The sequence below is a fragment of the Micropterus salmoides genome, unplaced genomic scaffold (assembly GCF_014851395.1).
Source record: "Micropterus salmoides isolate LMB-PRFRI ecotype aquatic unplaced genomic scaffold, ASM1485139v1 Ms_hic_scaffold_4, whole genome shotgun sequence".
Taxonomy (NCBI): domain Eukaryota; kingdom Metazoa; phylum Chordata; class Actinopteri; order Centrarchiformes; family Centrarchidae; genus Micropterus; species Micropterus salmoides.
In genome coordinates, this window is record NW_024043372.1 from 11,510,789 (window position 1) to 11,528,338 (window position 17,550).

General features: G+C 35.8%; 1 protein-coding gene across 4 annotated transcripts in view; it reads right to left on the reverse strand.

Annotated features, from left to right (window-relative positions):
* ephb2b (eph receptor B2b) overlaps positions 1-2,458 on the reverse strand; it is a 123,961-nt gene extending 121,503 nt beyond the window's left edge. For 3 of the 4 annotated variants that reach the window (XM_038697175.1, XM_038697173.1, XM_038697172.1), the window contains exon 1: positions 2,290-2,457. In XM_038697175.1, the coding sequence (XP_038553103.1) occupies positions 2,290-2,341 (52 nt within the window). In that variant the 5' untranslated portion in view covers positions 2,342-2,457. Of the gene's footprint in view, positions 1-2,289 lie in introns of all 4 variants that reach the window. The other variant, XM_038697174.1, reaches the window with a different exon arrangement.
* Between the last annotated feature and the right edge of the window lie 15,092 nt (positions 2,459-17,550).

Here is a 17,550-nt window from a genome sequence, read left to right on the forward strand (position 1 = left end):
CACTGGAGGGTTCTTTTCTGTTGCATGCTGGGATTTTTTTTTTTTTTCAAATTAGAGCTGCAGTGACCTCTTTTTCAACCCTTTATTTCTCATACGTAACTCATCCTTGCAACTTCATTGGACAGTCAACTAGGGTGATTCACAGGGTAAAATGGAGGGGGGCAGAATTGGGATGGCGACGGGAATAGTTGGTTTCCAAATCAAAAAGTGAAACACCACCTTCCCGAAAGACACAGCAAGATACTGCTTATCTAGTGTTACACTGAATAACAACACCTTTTTAATCGAGCACGAAGTGTACTTCATCAATAACTATTTGAGAACCGTGCCGAATGGTATTTGAGGCACTGTATGCTCTCAGCGTACACATACACTTAACAGTAGATTTTACATGTGGACAAACAAACCGTAACCCTGTTTGTATTTTAAAGACAAAGAGGAAACAAGTAGAAGTGGAATTCTGTGTAGTGTGAATCTGTTGTTTTTTTGGCGTTTTTCACATCCTGTGGTTGTTCTTGGACAAAACAGCAATGTATAAAAATAAATAACTATTATGATAGCAATCAAGCAATCGCAATATCAGTAATTAAATGAAAACAAATCCTATTTAAATATATGTACATATATGGGATGACGATATATGACCTATTATGAGATTCGTAGGACGTATTTTTTACTGAATATATATTACATAAATCTATGGTCAGTATATTAATATTCATTATTTAAAAACAAAGATATGGGACATGACAGTATAATTCATGCAGATTTAATATTAACGCATCTGGTTTTATCAGCTTGCGAAATGTTATAAGATTTGAAAAAATCCGCAATATACTTTTAATATATTCAAACAAAAAAATACAATTTATGGATTGTATTAAAGGTATGTTGTACATTGTTCCCTGAATTTGTTTGATTTTAGTGCTGGGACTAGATTTTTGTATGTATTGTATATGTGCAATGTTAGCCTTCAAGATTGCTTTTTTAGGTCTTGGGTATGTAGCTACATTGAAACCAAAACAGGAAAAGTCAGCAGAAGTCTGCATAGATATGCATGATGTTTGTCAAAGTGTATGCCAGTCCTCCATGGGATCTGACAGGTCTTTCAACCTTTGGTACACAAATTTGGGATGTTATTACACATATACAAATGATTCCACAGTAAACCAAGGAGCTAAATATTTGTTTTTCTTTTTGTTGCTGTTTTATCCTGTGGTTATCCCGTCCATTTGGTTGAGTTTTTACATAGTTCCTTAGCTCCACCTGTAATTATGTGGTTTAGTTAAAGTGACCAAAGGAAGAAAAGATGTTTGTTTTCTGACAACATCCTAAAAATACCCTGAATAAATGTATGACACTTTTCCATTCTTCAGCACAGTTAATGTCTCCTGTCCTGTCACAGGGCAAACAGAGTCTAGGCACATAAAACACCTGCAAATAATCATTAACCCCCCCCCCCTTAATTTAAAGAAAGTGTGGAGAAATAGCTCTCATTTCAGCTTTCAAACAGGTTTTAGAAGATTAGAGGGCAAATATCACAAAGATAGTCCCTGTAAGTACCAGAGGTCTTATATATTTGAACAATGAAAGTATAAGATTACTGTATAGTTACATTTTGGAGCACCACAGACACAGTACTGACATATTATTATAAAGATTATTTTCTCTATTCAACCTGTTTCATTGTGCCACTGCTGCCTGCTGCCTATACTGCTTAGCCGAGCATTACAGATAAATGACTGCATAAGGACTATACCTTTTGTAAGTAAAACTAAAACATGTTCAGCAGATGTATTTATGCATTTAGTCTCAGACATGTTGAAAAAAAAAGTTTAAGGACACGTCCACGTTTGTCTTTCACGGGTTTTTTATCACCAACTGAGGCGAGACCGGCGACACACCTCCACGGATACACAGGATAAAACCTACCTAACAGAGATTACACGTTTTCTAACCTGGCCGTAGCCAGCTGTGTAACAGAAACGCTGACACTTTCATTCTGTAATTAATATTATTACTATTAACGCCAAACAGCATCCGTATATGCATCCGTAAGATGCGGGAGCATGTTTTTGTGTCCCACCATCATCCCTCGCCTGCTGTTTTGAGCTGACTACATGCAAGGACTGTACACGCCATGATAGTCTATAACACACCAACAGAACAGAGGCTGAAAAGTAATTAATTTCCTTCTATAATGAACATACGCCTTTTGACGCGCTTTGTCTCAAACTCAAAGCCGGCAAGAAGATGCGGCTTAAACCATTAATTAAAACATTAGCTTACCTTCAACAGCTATTACGGCCGGTATGGTCCATAATATCCATAGAATATCCATTATTGGTCACGTATATCGCCCAGACATTCAAATAAAATACTTCCAGAAAGCCATTGACCGCATAGGAAGAGAGGGGACAGGCGGTCCTTCACCTCCAACAGAGCGATACCAGATAGCAGAGAAAACGAACTCAAATCTGAACCAAGTTTGGGCGAAACCAAAAACACCACAGACAGAGGGGAGCACAGAGCAACACAGAAACGCAGCTTCGCATTTTAGCGCTACATTTATCCAGCCAGCCTCATATGGAACAGAAACAAAAACTTAGGTATACAATTTATTATAACAGGTTTAAAATATTTGAATTATCGATACAGCCGCTCTTTAAAGGGATCCGTCGTCCCCTTCAAAGTGACTTCCATTTACCCCGTTGTCAATCATCAAGAGGAGGACAGTCCACACTGCCTTACCTAGCGATAATTAAGTGTTTTGGGATCATGTGGGGCATTTATAAAGGATGGAGCAACTTATTCGCGCTGCTATACCGCTCGAAATGGAAATACTGGTTATTGTTTTATCAGACAAAGCTTAAGCGTGTCTGCGGATTTCACTATGAGGCTCCTGTAGACCAATAAGGGACGTTTGGCGCTGTAACAGGTGACGAACACGGAGAACAATTAAAGTAAGTTCACCATTTTCTTTTACAGTATTACCTTCAATATTTACAGTTTAATTTGTTACCACTTTACAGTTTTCTACTAAGCCTACCACCTGGTGTTTTTTTTCTGGGAAAATGAATGCACAACTGTAAAAACGAAAAAAAAGTGTGATTATTATTAATTATATTATTATAATGATATAGTTATTTACCCTGATAAATGTGCATTCTGCATGTTTTTCTTTTTTTTTTTACAAATTTAATGTATGACATTGTGTATGACGTAAATTCTTGATAGATGTTGGCCTGTTTATTTGTTTATTCATTTATTTATTTATGTGGTCTACATTTTTAGCCTATAGCATAGAAGATAGGAATTAATACTTAATTTATTTAGTTTAACATGCAAAAGCATTAATTCCATAACTCACTAGCAACAGTATATGTAATTTCATAAAGGTCGGTTGTTACAGAATTGATGCCACTACCATGTAGGCTATGATGTATGTAATTGAAATCCTTTTCTTTTTCTGTAAGTTGTGTGTATTTAAACAGACACTAAGGCAGAATGGGGAAAAGGCATGATATACTCTATATAACTACTAATTTAATTCTATATTTGATTAATTTGAAAAGTTTGAAATTGAAAAGTTTTAATACTACTGTTTACTTTTTTTCATAAGTCACTATGAGTCAGTGCCCTGTTAAAATACAAAATAACATGAGACTGTAGGCCTTTACAAAAAACTATGGGAACTGGTATTCAGATGTAAATTAATGCGGTCTGTTATTAATAGGGAAGTCAGAGAAATATCAGAAGGAGTTACAATTCATTCTATATTTATTATAATGGTCTGCATAGTAGCTCAGTTTAAATCCACTCACTTCAAAACAGTCACTGAGTGATTTAAAATACTTGTTAGGTCAAGTTACTAGATAAAATTTAAAACAATGTCTACATACCTTAACTTAAGCGGTCAATTAAAGGTTATATATCATAACATGAAAATTAAATTAAATTAAATCTGACAGTGAATGGGTAATTAATGGTGAACATATATGTAAGACTACCACATGATGAATGTCATATTTTTGACCAGTCAAGCAGGAGGTGCTTTAGTTATTTGACTTACTCAACTTCTTGTAGCTAAACTCAGACCAGCTAACCATCATTCATGAGTCACAAGGAAGGCATCGTGTCTTAGTTTACAATTATGTAGACCTGAGCAGCAGTTATTTTCCAATAACAGAGCCAAAGAATCATTGCCGAAATGAAATGTAACATCCTCCAGAATGCAAAACTTTCCTTCCTGTGCATGAATCATCATAAAACTATAATCAGTTGATGTGATGTTGGCTCAAAGTACTTTCAGATGTGTCACAATAAATCTTCGGAAATTATTAAAATTGAGCTGTGTTTGCAGTAAGTTGATTTAAGTTGGCACAATGGAGTCTGGCAGCAACATTTCTTGCAATCGTTTTCCAACAATCAATAAAAATTCTATACTTAAAATACATATGCATATTAAAAATCCTAACACATCCAACGTTTATGAGTTTTCAACTGTTTTAATACAAGTACTCTTTTCTAAGTAGGTCCTACTTGTCAGTGATGGTTGGTATAAAACAACATCTGTATTTATGGTGCATCTTGCAAGCCAATGCCATATTTCAGAAATTTCCTAAGAGTAGTGTGAAACCAATTTCCTGCTCAAGAAGCTGGCAGTAAAATTCCAGTACCTTCGTAGACAGTTATGATGGGTAAAGACTACAACACAGAGGTTTTTATATGACAGGCATGGAAACAGATGTCATAGGGATACACTGAAGCAGCTGCAGAAATTACAGATATCCCAAAACAATTACTGCTTCAGATACAAAGATACCAGAAAGAAAACATGATAAAAAAAAAAATACTTTTTTTCGTCTTCTTCTTCTTCTTTTTTTTTTGCAACAAAAGTGATGGACATTGGATGTGTGGGCGGGGGGGATCTGAATTTCAGATGTCCTCATGAGGACTTACAGTACACAAATAAATAGGTACATATGCATAGAGATAGACGACTCGTGGATATAAAGTATGGAGTCACCAAAGTTGGATGAGAAACAAGAAATTAGAATAAATTATTTGTCATCAAACATGCCTTTCTCATTACATGCCGTGCCGCTGTTGCTAAGCAGCAGGACTCTCATGGGTTAAATGAGCCAGGCTGATTTATTTGCCTCCACTGAGTTTGACTGTATTGATTCCAGGTCAGTTGACTGGCTGACTTCAGATCATGTTCAGGTGACTACAACACAGATGGAATGAAAACGGCAAGGCACTGAGAAAGCAGCGTTCCCATACTATAATGAATACCATATTAACTCAATATTAACTTGAGCCAGAAAAGAAGTCAAAGATGTTGAAGAAATTGTTTTATGCTTCTCTAATATTGCCCACAGAGATCTTTCTGCCATGCTATCTTAATGCTGCACAGTAATAAAATGTGTAGTGCAAAGAAGAGATGTCTGAATGTGGCATAAATCCTCTCATGTTCCTCTGTGACTCCAGTGTGATCCAACAAAAGCAATACATTCAGTACTGTAGTTCTTCCCGACACAGCAGAATTATAACAGCTCAGTTTTTACAGCAGCATTGGCCACTGCAGTCTACAGTAAACACAAAACATACATCATAGGCAACAAATTACCTGTTAAATTACCTCCTATTAATGCACACAAGGTGCACCAAGGAGAAATTGATTTTAGCTCAGACGTGCTTGGCAAACTGCAGCAATTCGCTAGTATAATCACTGAATATTTGACCAGTAGAAGTAATGACACATAGCAGCAGTAGTGCAGAGCTACATGTTTGTTTGAAATTATTTAGCATGTTAGCATCTTTAAAAGTGTCCCATCATCATGTTTCATTTTCTGTGTATGCATTTTTAACAAATAAAAATTAATCAGAGAAATGGTTACATGACACGATAGGTTGATATTGTATATTATATAGAGTAATGGTTTTGCAATTATTAGAAAACATTTTTGCTGCATGTGCAGCATTACTTCAATACCATCAAATTAATTAATTTATCTCTGTATATCATTTGTTATTCACATTATAAATGTACTATGCCATAATATCACAAAATAGAAGCATTTTATTTTTTATATAATCTGACACAATCTCATTCATCATTTTTGCTATAACAGTGTTATAATATGTATATAATGTTATTAATAATAAAAATAATTTAAATAATCACAATATCACATATCAAAAAAACAATTAAGAATGGTTGGTGATATTCATAGCAGCCTTTGTATGACTATGTTAATATTATTATTGCATTTGCATCATAGATATATGATAAACACGGCTTGTAGTTTCATAGGTGTTCTTTTTATAAATGTCTCAAACTTGGCCATGTTTAAATTATTGTCTTTTGGCAATGTTTAAATTAATTTATTTATCATGTCAAAACTAAACCGATATAATTGAATATAAACTATTTTGATATTGAGTACAACAATATGCGGATGTATATGGATGAGGATAGTGATGGTTATGAAGCTGTTTTGAACTAGACACACAATATAGGGATTTATAATTTAATGTTGATTATACCTAGTCATCAGTGCAGTAGTTTAAAAGAGGGATTGAAATTTAACATATTTTAAAATTAACTATAAAATATCAAAATCAATTACATAAAGTAACACCAACAGAACAGAAAAAGAAATTAAGTATTTAAATGTTTTGCTTAGTATGTCAAAAGAGTAGTGGATTTTCATTCCAAAGCCATGCAACATGTCATTGCATCAACACTGCCACCCAGAGTTTAAAAGCTGAACCTTCATAGTCTTGCTGTTGAATACACTGGGAATCTTCTACAGAGATTAATCAGAGTAATACTTTGCCTGAGTTTTGCTCAAATGCCAGGCAATATTTGTTTTGGTATTTTGTAAATTGAAAACTATTACTAATCCTCAGAAATTAGAATTAGGAATTACATAAAAAGTTCAGTGCTCTTAAAACAATTATAAGGGTTTGTTTCTTTTATTACAAATGGAAATGTTATATTTTGTAAACAAATTATTCAAATTAAACTCAGGATACCCTCTGAAATAAAAAGGGTATTTTAGTAATAAACGTATTAAGGGTTAAGGAGTCGATGGCTTAATCACAGAGCTGGTGAAGTTTTATTATAACTTACTTTATAAACAAAAATTAACCCTGATGGGTGCAGAGTAAGTTCATCGTACATTTTGTGTATTGGTGTAGAATGGTTTTAAAACTCACATTTAGATTAACATGAATTATTTTGCTGTGTTGTCACATCTGACAATTATTCCCCTAAATGGATTTCAACTTTTAAGTTGAACAGCACATCACTAAACCCCATTATCTTAAGATAAACTCAGCTAAGTTGAAATGAAGTTGACGAGGGTGATAATGAGTTCCTGCACTTCATAAACTATTCTTATCGTTTGGAATATTTAGCTTGAATTTAAACCCATTCAATACGGCCATTCTGGTCTGGAATCGATTTCACCTTGAGCCTTAAAGGGCTTACGGTGAAGTATTGCACCCAGTCGGCATCAGCAGCTGGATAAAGAACGTGGAAATAAAATGGCCTGCTCTCCATAAATGTTGGTGTTTGATCCCTGACCCTGTGCTGAGGAAGAGCTACGGACTCTTCTAATCTAAAGAGACCTTTTGCATATGGATTAACCTTATCTGAGATCACGTTATAACGAGCAGGCAGAGCAGAGTCGGCTGGATTGAACTCTGACAAGCAGAGGAACTAAAACTAACTTGGATAATGCAGGTTTTTAATTTTTTTTATTATATATATTATTTATTTATTTGTCTTTATTTGAAGATAAGGCTAACTTCGTCATTATCTCCTCTTTCCTTTTGCTAAATTAAATGGCTCTGCCACAGACACAAAGACATTTTTAGTTGTTTTGAAAAGAAAATATTTATTCAGTAGAGCTGAAAAAAGATGGTCTCACTGCTTATCTTTCATGAATAGTCTGCACCCTACCTCACTCCAACTACCCCCCCACCACCTTCCCAGCGTATTGGTTTACCCCTGCCAAAAATTTAATTCAATCCCACTAAGTTGCTCCAGCTTTAATTAAATAGACCAAAAGCCTTGGCAGGATTTAATTTACTTTCTTGTTAAGTGAACTTTACAGACACTGTAGAACTTTTGCAAGTATACTGCTGGAACCTGAAAGTAGATGCTAGCACTGAAGTCCTTTCCTTTCACTTCCTTAGAATTAAATTACACAATTTTCAAGCACCAAGTGACAAAAGAGGTGAGGTGAAGACTGAAATCAGTGTCTTCTTTGGTTTATGGCGGGCCACTGGCTCTGACTTTCATGATACAGTACTTAAAAAGAAATGTGCTTGAATGGTGCACGCCTGTCGGAGGGCAGACAACACTTTTTATCATCATAATAAATCTAAGCACTATTGCCATAAAACAGAGGCCCAGTAAAAAGTGATTCAGCTGACAGTCATGACGAAATGAATGCCTTGATGAAATGGCAGTCATCAATCATGGCTTTGGTTTTGGACGCTAACATCCCGTCTAAGCTCTCTACTAATTGATATGAAACGTTAACATAAATCAGCAGCTGTGTGTTGATGCTGCGTACTGTTGTCACTGTGGCTTCCATTTCAGAACCACAGATAAATTTTCCCAAAGCACATGCTGGGCGGTAGTCTAGATGTGTTCAAGTCATTCTCCTATGATGTGGATAGTTGTAGAAACAGACTTGAATAAGGTTATGAAATGTTAAAAGATCTGGTCTTGTGTCTGGTTGTAGGTAAGTACAGAGTTTAAACACTTATTTGAAATGATCCTCAGCAGTTTTTATCACTAGAAAAAGCTTCACTTTCTCATGCAGATCTAAGCTGCTAGATGAATCTCTTCTCTTAAGAAGAACATGGGAACTGTTTGATTGGACTCAAAAAATACTACCCTAAAACAATGGTAAAAGGATATTTTTAGAGTTTCTACAAATGAAAAGGCTCAATGTTAGAGTTAAAGGTAATGCGTCATGAATGCATAGCACCCTTATAAATTGTCCTGTCATGAGTGGAGTCTCTTGTACACAATAGGTCAAACCTTCATTTTCATTGTCTACAACTAAATCCATAAATCACTGGCAAATCATAATACTGGAAAAAATGTGAATAAATACTAATCAAGTGGTCAGTTTTGATGTGCTTACGTTTGCAAACAATTTAAAACTTTATATATCAAAATTAAACAACTAATACATTTTGTTCACTATCCACTTCTCCCAAATCACACTATCTTGTTTTCCTCCTGAATATTTTGAATCTACCAACTCAGGGGTCTCAGGAACCAGTTTTTATCTTTCCCTCAAACTTCATGAATGGAGTTAATATTATACATAACAGTGTAGCACACTGGGCTAATCACCTTCTTTTATTTTTATTTATTATTCTTATTTTTTAATGTAGTGCTCAGACCTGTATTGTCTGAGCTTGTGTGAAGCATTGGTATAAAATATTTTGTTATTAAAATATTTATAAATAAATAATCTTATGTTTTATTAAACATCTCTCATCTCATACGGATGATTTAGCATAGCCGTACAAAAATTGCCAAATTTGTACCTACAGATTATATTCATATTAAATATAGGGAATACTGGCTAAAATTTTGAATATTGCAAATAAGATCCATCCATCATGTCTTAAATCTTTCTTCACTCAAAGAAAACCAGAATACAGTATGTGGTGCTCCTTCTGATCTGTTTTCTTCTCTGTCTCCATATAGACTGTCGGCCATTGCAGAGCAACAGATGGAGATGCACAACAGGATATTACCACTAAGAGGATTCCTATTCCTTTGCCTGTCACTCTGGACTTTTTTGGGGGGGACAGACTCTTTCATCGTGACCCAGCTCGACTGGCTTACTGGAACTGGTGTAGAGTTGTTGCTTAAGCCTTCTGAAACCCGCCACTACCCATGTTGACCTGCTTGGCAAACAGAAATCCCTCATCAAGTCTGCTGTGAATAACGTTAAAATAAGTAGCCAGGTGGGATTAGAAAGTCCTCGTTGCGTCTTGAGTCTCCGAACCTTTCACTCAGAACTCTGAGGTATGTGCCAGCTCTCTGTGTGTGAATGGCCCAGTGTCAAGTTTACTCCCCTACCTAGTACAAGAGGCACTGTGTGCTTCCCAATGGCAGGTAACTTACAGGGATTAAATGGTGATATATTGTGTGTTATAAAACTAGATATTCTCTAAACAGAAATTCAGTTACTTCCTAATAATTCAGTGAAACAAGTGAAAATCCAACATATTCATAATAGTCTTCAAACAGAAGTCCCTTGCTTTTATATTAGACCACTGAAGGCATCCTTAGTCTTTTAAGATTAAAACGTTCAGGGCCGCTGCTCGATTCCTTCTTTAAACTTTATTGTGCCAACGCGTTTCAGAGAACTGCCTCCTTCGTCAGGGCACTCAAACCATGCTGACATGCTGACCCTTCTAGTGTGTCCATCCCAGTGCACTGCCTGAAAGAGGAGCTGTTTTTTCTCTTTTCACACACACACACACACTCACACAAAAGTGAACCCTTTGTATAGGACTGTGGTTGCCACAGTGTACATAATGTTTGATAATAATAATGTGAGTTAGGTTTTATAAAGTGCCATGGTTCTAGGAAATATATTTTCATGTATTTTTTAGGTTTTTGCTTTTAAATGGCACAGTGTTTTACCGTCATGTATATTTTATGAGGAGATATTCATCATCTTGTTTGGTTACAGGGATCAGACATTGCTGGTTTTGAATTCCTGTGTTCACATTACAAATCACACATATTATTATCATAGGAGTAACAGTAATTTCCTCTTTAGTTTGTGAATCATAGGTTATACTCTCGTATACTATAGAATAGTATATTAGTTATACTGTATTTCTGAAATCAGTATTTCTCAAGCCATGTTGTGTAAGTGATTTTATATAAGAAATGGCCTTTAAAGGTATAAACCACAGTTCTAATAAAGATCCCACAGTCATTTAATGACTTTGTGGGATCTAGATGTAGTAGCATTCAATTTTGGAAAGAGTAAAAAATGGTTAATTTAACTTGGTTGTGGCTCTGGGGGACATTACCTCTTTATTGTATTTCCGTTGTATTTAACCTCAACCCTAAGAGGAAGGAGGGAGAGGAATTGGGAATCTCCAGGGGGATTCAATTATATTTTCTCTCGTGTTCACTGCAGTATAATGATTTTCCAACAAGATCTCTTTTTGCTTTTTGAGTGTTCAGATTTTATCTGAGTAGACTTAAGAAAATAAGTTAATCTTTTCTGAGGGACCCTTTATCTGAGCTCTATGTTTCTTATCCTGTGACCATCTCCCATTTTACCTTAATGAACAATATAACTGGCAATGCTAAATGCTTGCAGTAAATCATTCAATTTAACTAAAAGCTATTATACACTCCCCACTAAAGCCAAGTAGTTGTTGTCTTTTAAAGTTTGCATAGTATAACTAAAAATTCAGCGGTTAACATTTTCCCAGCAGATCACAGATCATGCTAAATTCAGCGATTAAGTTTCAGCATGAACAGACATGGTATGTTTCCAAGCCCAATAGCTTGTGGCTAGACTCTTTCTTCACAGACTAGCACAAATTTGTCACCACCGACCAGAATTTATCTGGAGGCTTAAGGATCCTCAGATGACGTTCAGCTGAGCTGACTTGCCAAAACAAGAAAAAAATTTTATTTTAGAAATGTGGTTATGAAGTATTAAAAATAAAGTAAAAACATAAAGGTAACATAGGAGTTAAGTATTTGTTGGACTACAAGATATTGAACAGTTTCCGGCTTTAAGGAGCCAGTACACACAAATGTCCTTTGGCTAAACTTCCTGATTTGATCAAGAGTAACAGCAGTGCAAATAACGATGGCTGTTTGTGTGTGTATACCATATATATAATTGCAGGGGTGGGGGTTTTGTCCTGTGTGTTTGTAGCTATGCATAGACATGTATGTGTCAGCAGGCACGCATGTGTGCAAATGCCGCTGCATGTCAACATCAGTGTGTGTGTGTGTGGAGAGGAAACAGAGGGAGCTAAAACTGCAGAGCAGAGTGAGGAAATAGAGCAGAAGAACACTGGCCGCACATAAAGAAATCCTGGATAATTCTGCCTTAAGATGTGTGAGGGCTGCAAAGAGCAGAGTGGTGCATCCAGAGGTCGTTTCCATGGCAACCTTTGCCCAGGGAGATCTCTGACCCTCCCGCCCTGCAGTACAAGCACGGCACAGATTGTAGGTCACATATGGCACCAGCGATCCAATCAGGCCTAATCTGGCTTGACTTGTGGGTCATAAATTATACTGTAAAGCTGGTTAATACTGTGGCTTATCTCATCAGTAAACTCAACTATACATAATGGCCGTGTTATGGCAACTTGATGAACCAACCTTTTACACATATATGTCAACATATATGTTTCGTCTATCGGCAAAGGTCAAAAGGTCTCAGGAGTGTATGATACCCTGCTAAGCATAGGTTGAAATTAAATCCCTACACATTCAAATGACAAATATTACTCAACTCATTTCTAATTCTTTAATCTAAATGTTTTACATGCATTCAGTCTGAAAAATTGAACAATATATAATTATTTTTTTATAAATCTATAAAATTTCAGTATTTGTATGGCACATACAAAAGTATCCTGAACTTTTTTTAACCATAGATATAGATTCTAGTTGTCAACTATACATAGAAATTAATGTGAAAATTAAATCTTAAATGTTTCTTTGCATGTTGTCTCAATTAAAAATTCTTGACAGCTATTTTTTGCTGTTATTATTCAGTTATATTGTATTTAATCCATGTATTTTTGTTGTCATTGGCTTTACTTAGCCTATTGTTTGTGGTTACAGATTCCACTGCTGTATGAGTTAAAATGATAATAACAATTGCAAAATCAAAATGTGCTTCTTTTAGATACTTTTGTTCTACATATTGTAAATCCAATATGTAGATTATGTAAAAGTGAAGTTGACATAATAAAGACCATAAAACATTGTTAATGCACCAAACAAGGAAATATTTCATGTCAAATGTGTTATTTGGGCTATGCATAAACAAATATATTTATTTTGTCCAAAACGTCATATGTTGTACTACATAGTGAGTGTGACTTGATTATTTATGTTACTTGATTACTAATCTGACAATTAGAGACTGCCAGTTATAAAATTCTATTATAATAACAAATATAATAATGTAAAATTCTAACAAAAGAAAGCAGGATTATTTGGGGATTTTTATGGGCCAGTGCTGCATAAAAAGTTCTATCAACTCCATTCACAGACATAGAGGAGATAAAAGTCCATTGTATCTAAGCCTGTTTCATATCTGTATTAGATAGGGTTGTTTTCTGTAGCAGACCTCTCAGCATATTATTAGTTCAAAATTGGGTTTATGATCAATTATGTAAATTTTTGAAATGTAGTATGATATCAAGTTGATAAAACAATGTTAAGCAAGATTTTTTTGAGCTATTAAAGAGCCATACACATTCACATTTAATACTAAAATGTGTTTTAGAATGTGTCTTTACTAAAATGGACGGGTCCTGTCAGTGCTGAAGTTCTCAAAAACGTCTCTGTACACAGATGGAACTTTATTCCACTCTCACGCAGAGTCATCAGTACAACAAACTCTGGGAGAAGCACTCTTCAGAAGCCTGCGGCCATGTAGCAGAAACACAGATATGATTTGAATGATTTATACACCATGTTTCTCGAGTATTGGAATAGTACAGATAAGCAACCTCAGAGGGGACTTATAGTTTTATGTGCCTTTTGTAAAGGGTTTCCAGATACACACACATACAGTGATGTGGGCGCGTAATAAAAGCTCCACTTTCTGAGGTTCAGAGAGCTGTTAAATCCTATTTTAGGTCAAGTCAGCTTCATAGCGTGGATCATCTAAATTCTTAACACTCAGTTATGCATTAATAAAACCGCAGTTTGTATATGGGAAAACAGATTTTCTGCGGCATGGCACAGAGAAAATAGTTTTTCACTTATACATGTCATTGTCACAAACACTCACAACAGAGCTTGGTGTGCACTAAAGACTGCTGCACACTGATAAAAACACTGAATCTAATCTTGATGTAATAAACACAGTGCTGGAGGAAATGGAAGTCTCTGAAAAAGCTCAGTGGAATATAAATATTTCATGTGTGTGAATTTAAAGTAACTGTATTGGTTGTGGAAGACAAGGATGACTTTGGTGTAATAGAATTTGCATGTTATATTTTCAAATCGTAGACACTATGAAAATTTTCCCTGGTGTTTGTCGGGTGGTGAGGCTAAACAAGACAGAACTCTGTGTACCAGTTCAGCCTCAATCTGATAGAAAACAGCTCCTGATCTCTGACTGTCTCTCCTCGCTCCATCACTGCCCCGTGGTTGGCGGATTTCATGAGTGAGCTGGTAATAATCACGGGTGACTGGATTTTCACCTTTTTGCTGAGATCTATAAGTGAAGGCGCAGTTACACTTGTGAGGCATTCGGTGGCCATATGGGAACGCTTGAGGTCTGAAGTCAGAGGAATCTTTACATCTGCTTCTCATTGCTTTATCTGCTTCTTTTGTGCTTCCAAGTTTAAGAAATAGCAGGTTACATCAGGCAGAATTGCTGTAATTATTTAAAAATAAATGTAAATGGCACTTATTATTGAATTATAAATTTTGTTTGCATATTGTTTTGATTGTTTGTTGGACCTCTCAGAAATATATGGGAAGAGAATAAGCATTGAAATGGTGAGACCAAAGATGGAAATGTAATTTTACACATCTTTAAATATTCAAGAAAAGTACTTGCAGGTGTTAATAAAATTATTCATTGTCTGCGATCTCGACTAAAACATTACTTCACTTGCATAATTGATTTATTTCCTGGAGGCAAAATATTTGCACAGTGTCAGTATATTTTAAAACTATACACTGCAGCGACCTACGTGTCCTCCTCCTCAGAATAAGCGCCGGCCTTTCTTTCAGTTGAAGCTACTCTGCTAACCAGTCTTGAAGTCTGCCTACACAAGAATAACTTATACCGCACACCACCCAGTCTGACACACACACACACACACACACACACACACACACACACAAAATGAAAACAACTTGTCATGTTATTTTCATTTGGCTGAGATACTAATTTAAATATATTTGAATAGAAGAGAACATCACTCTACACACTCCAAATGGTTTTATGATTTCCCAGAAATTGACAACAGAAAGATTGAAGCATTAAAAAAGTTGACAGTAGTCCAGAAAGATTAATAGTATAAATCTAAGCAAAGTGTGGAGCTTCTAAAGATTATTTCCTTAATCATATTGTTTTTCAGAAACAGGTAAACAAAGATCTTAGTATTTTATTACTCCCCCCCCAATACACACACATACACTTTCTGGCAATAAGCTCTTCAAATATATTATACCACATTTATGAACACAATAAGTTATTTTGAAAAATAAACTTGGTTCTGATGTTATTGGTATTTACTTTGGCTTTGACTTTGTTTTAAATAGCATTCTTTAAAATGTATATTTTAAATAGTATACATATTATATACATATTATATTATAATAATTATGTTATTAGTTTTAGGAGTGTAAATTAAATTTAAAATTTTAATTGGCACAATACTGCTGTGCTGACTAGACTGTGTAAATTGTTAGTCTAGTTTTAAAAGTTTGTGTGGCATTGCTAACCTTATGACCGGTAGCCACGGGTTTCCGTCATAACTTGTCAGTCTAGACAGTTTCAAACTCTCATGTTATCCTTCTGAACTCTGTGGCTGTATCTTTAAAATGTCTTCAAGGTTCACTGATCTTTATGGAACTCTCTGGTACAGTCAAGTGCACACAGCGTGAGTGATCAGGCCTTTAATTTGTTACTGAATCATGCAATGTTAAACCTCTCAGACTGCTTGTTTTAGGAATGCAGCCCTTCCAGTCTGAATGCAAGGAAGAAAGGAAGAGAGGTACGTCGGGAAGGAGGAGGTAAAGGTGACAAGAGCAGAAATCTAACACTAATGCAATCTGAAATGGCCTGTAATGCCCTGTTTCTAAATTGGAAAAATTGACCTTCCTCAGAGAGGTGACACAAGCCTGCACTCTGAGACATTTCAGGGGCTAAGTGGAAGTTTCAGAGCATGCTGCAGCAGACCCTGGAGGCCAAGCAAATATTTCATGAGTAATTTAATATCTGGAACATGAGAGCATGCTCCACTCAGGATGCTGGCCCGGATATAGACAGTGATCTAGGAAGAAGGAGGGGAAGAAAGGCGAAAGGGCAGACTAATGAGTAGTTAATGCTGTACTTCAACTTTAAGGTTTTTAAGGGACTACCACCCCTTCAAAAGCTCTGTCTGGAAGGCCTCTAGTGGAAGGGACATCAGCATCTACAATTTATTAATACATAAAGCAAATTACTCTTAAAATACTAGGCTGGCATTAGTCCAAATGTGGGTCTCAGAATTATGAGCACCTCATCCGGTAGGTTAAAAGAAAGCAAAATGACAGCACAGCAACAAAGGAAGCACTAAAGAGCCTGCATACATGCTAATAAAGTTTTCAATATGCCTGCTCACTCAAAAGGAAAAACAAAAAAACATTTTCTTCATGTGTACATGAACCAAGCTTGCTTTGATTACTGTATGTACTGGGTGAGCAACTTTCACTGCAAGGAATGGGCACCAGATTTTATGAACTGGATCCAGTATCCAGTCCATAAAAAAACATAGCATTGCTAGCTAGCTAGCTGCACACCATTACAGCCAATATAGCATTTGTGTAGTTTTTGCCTGAGCTTTTTATTAAGGTTGTTTCACTGAAAACCATGGAGGAAAAAGCATGTCTTCTAGCAGGTTACGAAATAAGTTTTTCAGAGCAAAACCAAAAGAGAACAGCAGAAAAAGGTCTATAGGGATGATGCTTTTGTACAGTGCAAACATGCTCTCTTTGACATTTAAGTACTCATGTTTCTATTTCATTTTCAAAAAAATGCTATTTAGAGTATATTGATATGAGAGTAAATTATATTTGGGTAGTAAAGTTCAAACAGTTATAAGCCCTCCAGATACCAACATGCAGGTTTCACAGGAATAAATTAGCAAGGCTTTTGCATCTTCTGAAAATCATTAACTTTTCCACCATTTCCTTGTATTCCTGCTGTTGCCTCTTGTATTCCTGTGTCTGGCTTCTTTGTGTGTGTGTGTGTGTGTGTGTGTGTGTGTGTGTGTGTGTGTGTCTACAGTCTTCGCCAGATGGTCAGTTCTCTCATGTGTGCTGGCTAACTTCCTGAATCTTGTGAGTGAGTTTTGCTTCCTTTTGCCTGACTGTAATTTTTGTTTCTGCCTCAGACTCTCACTCTTCATGGAGGGTTTTTGCTGGTCTACCTTGGTGCCTTGCCTGTGTCTTTCCGCTGCCTGCCCTGCTCTCACTACATGCCCATTTCCTAGAGAACTTCAAGCAAGATCTCATAATTGCTGATTTTCTTGAAATTGTAAATAAACTGAACTGACACTTTT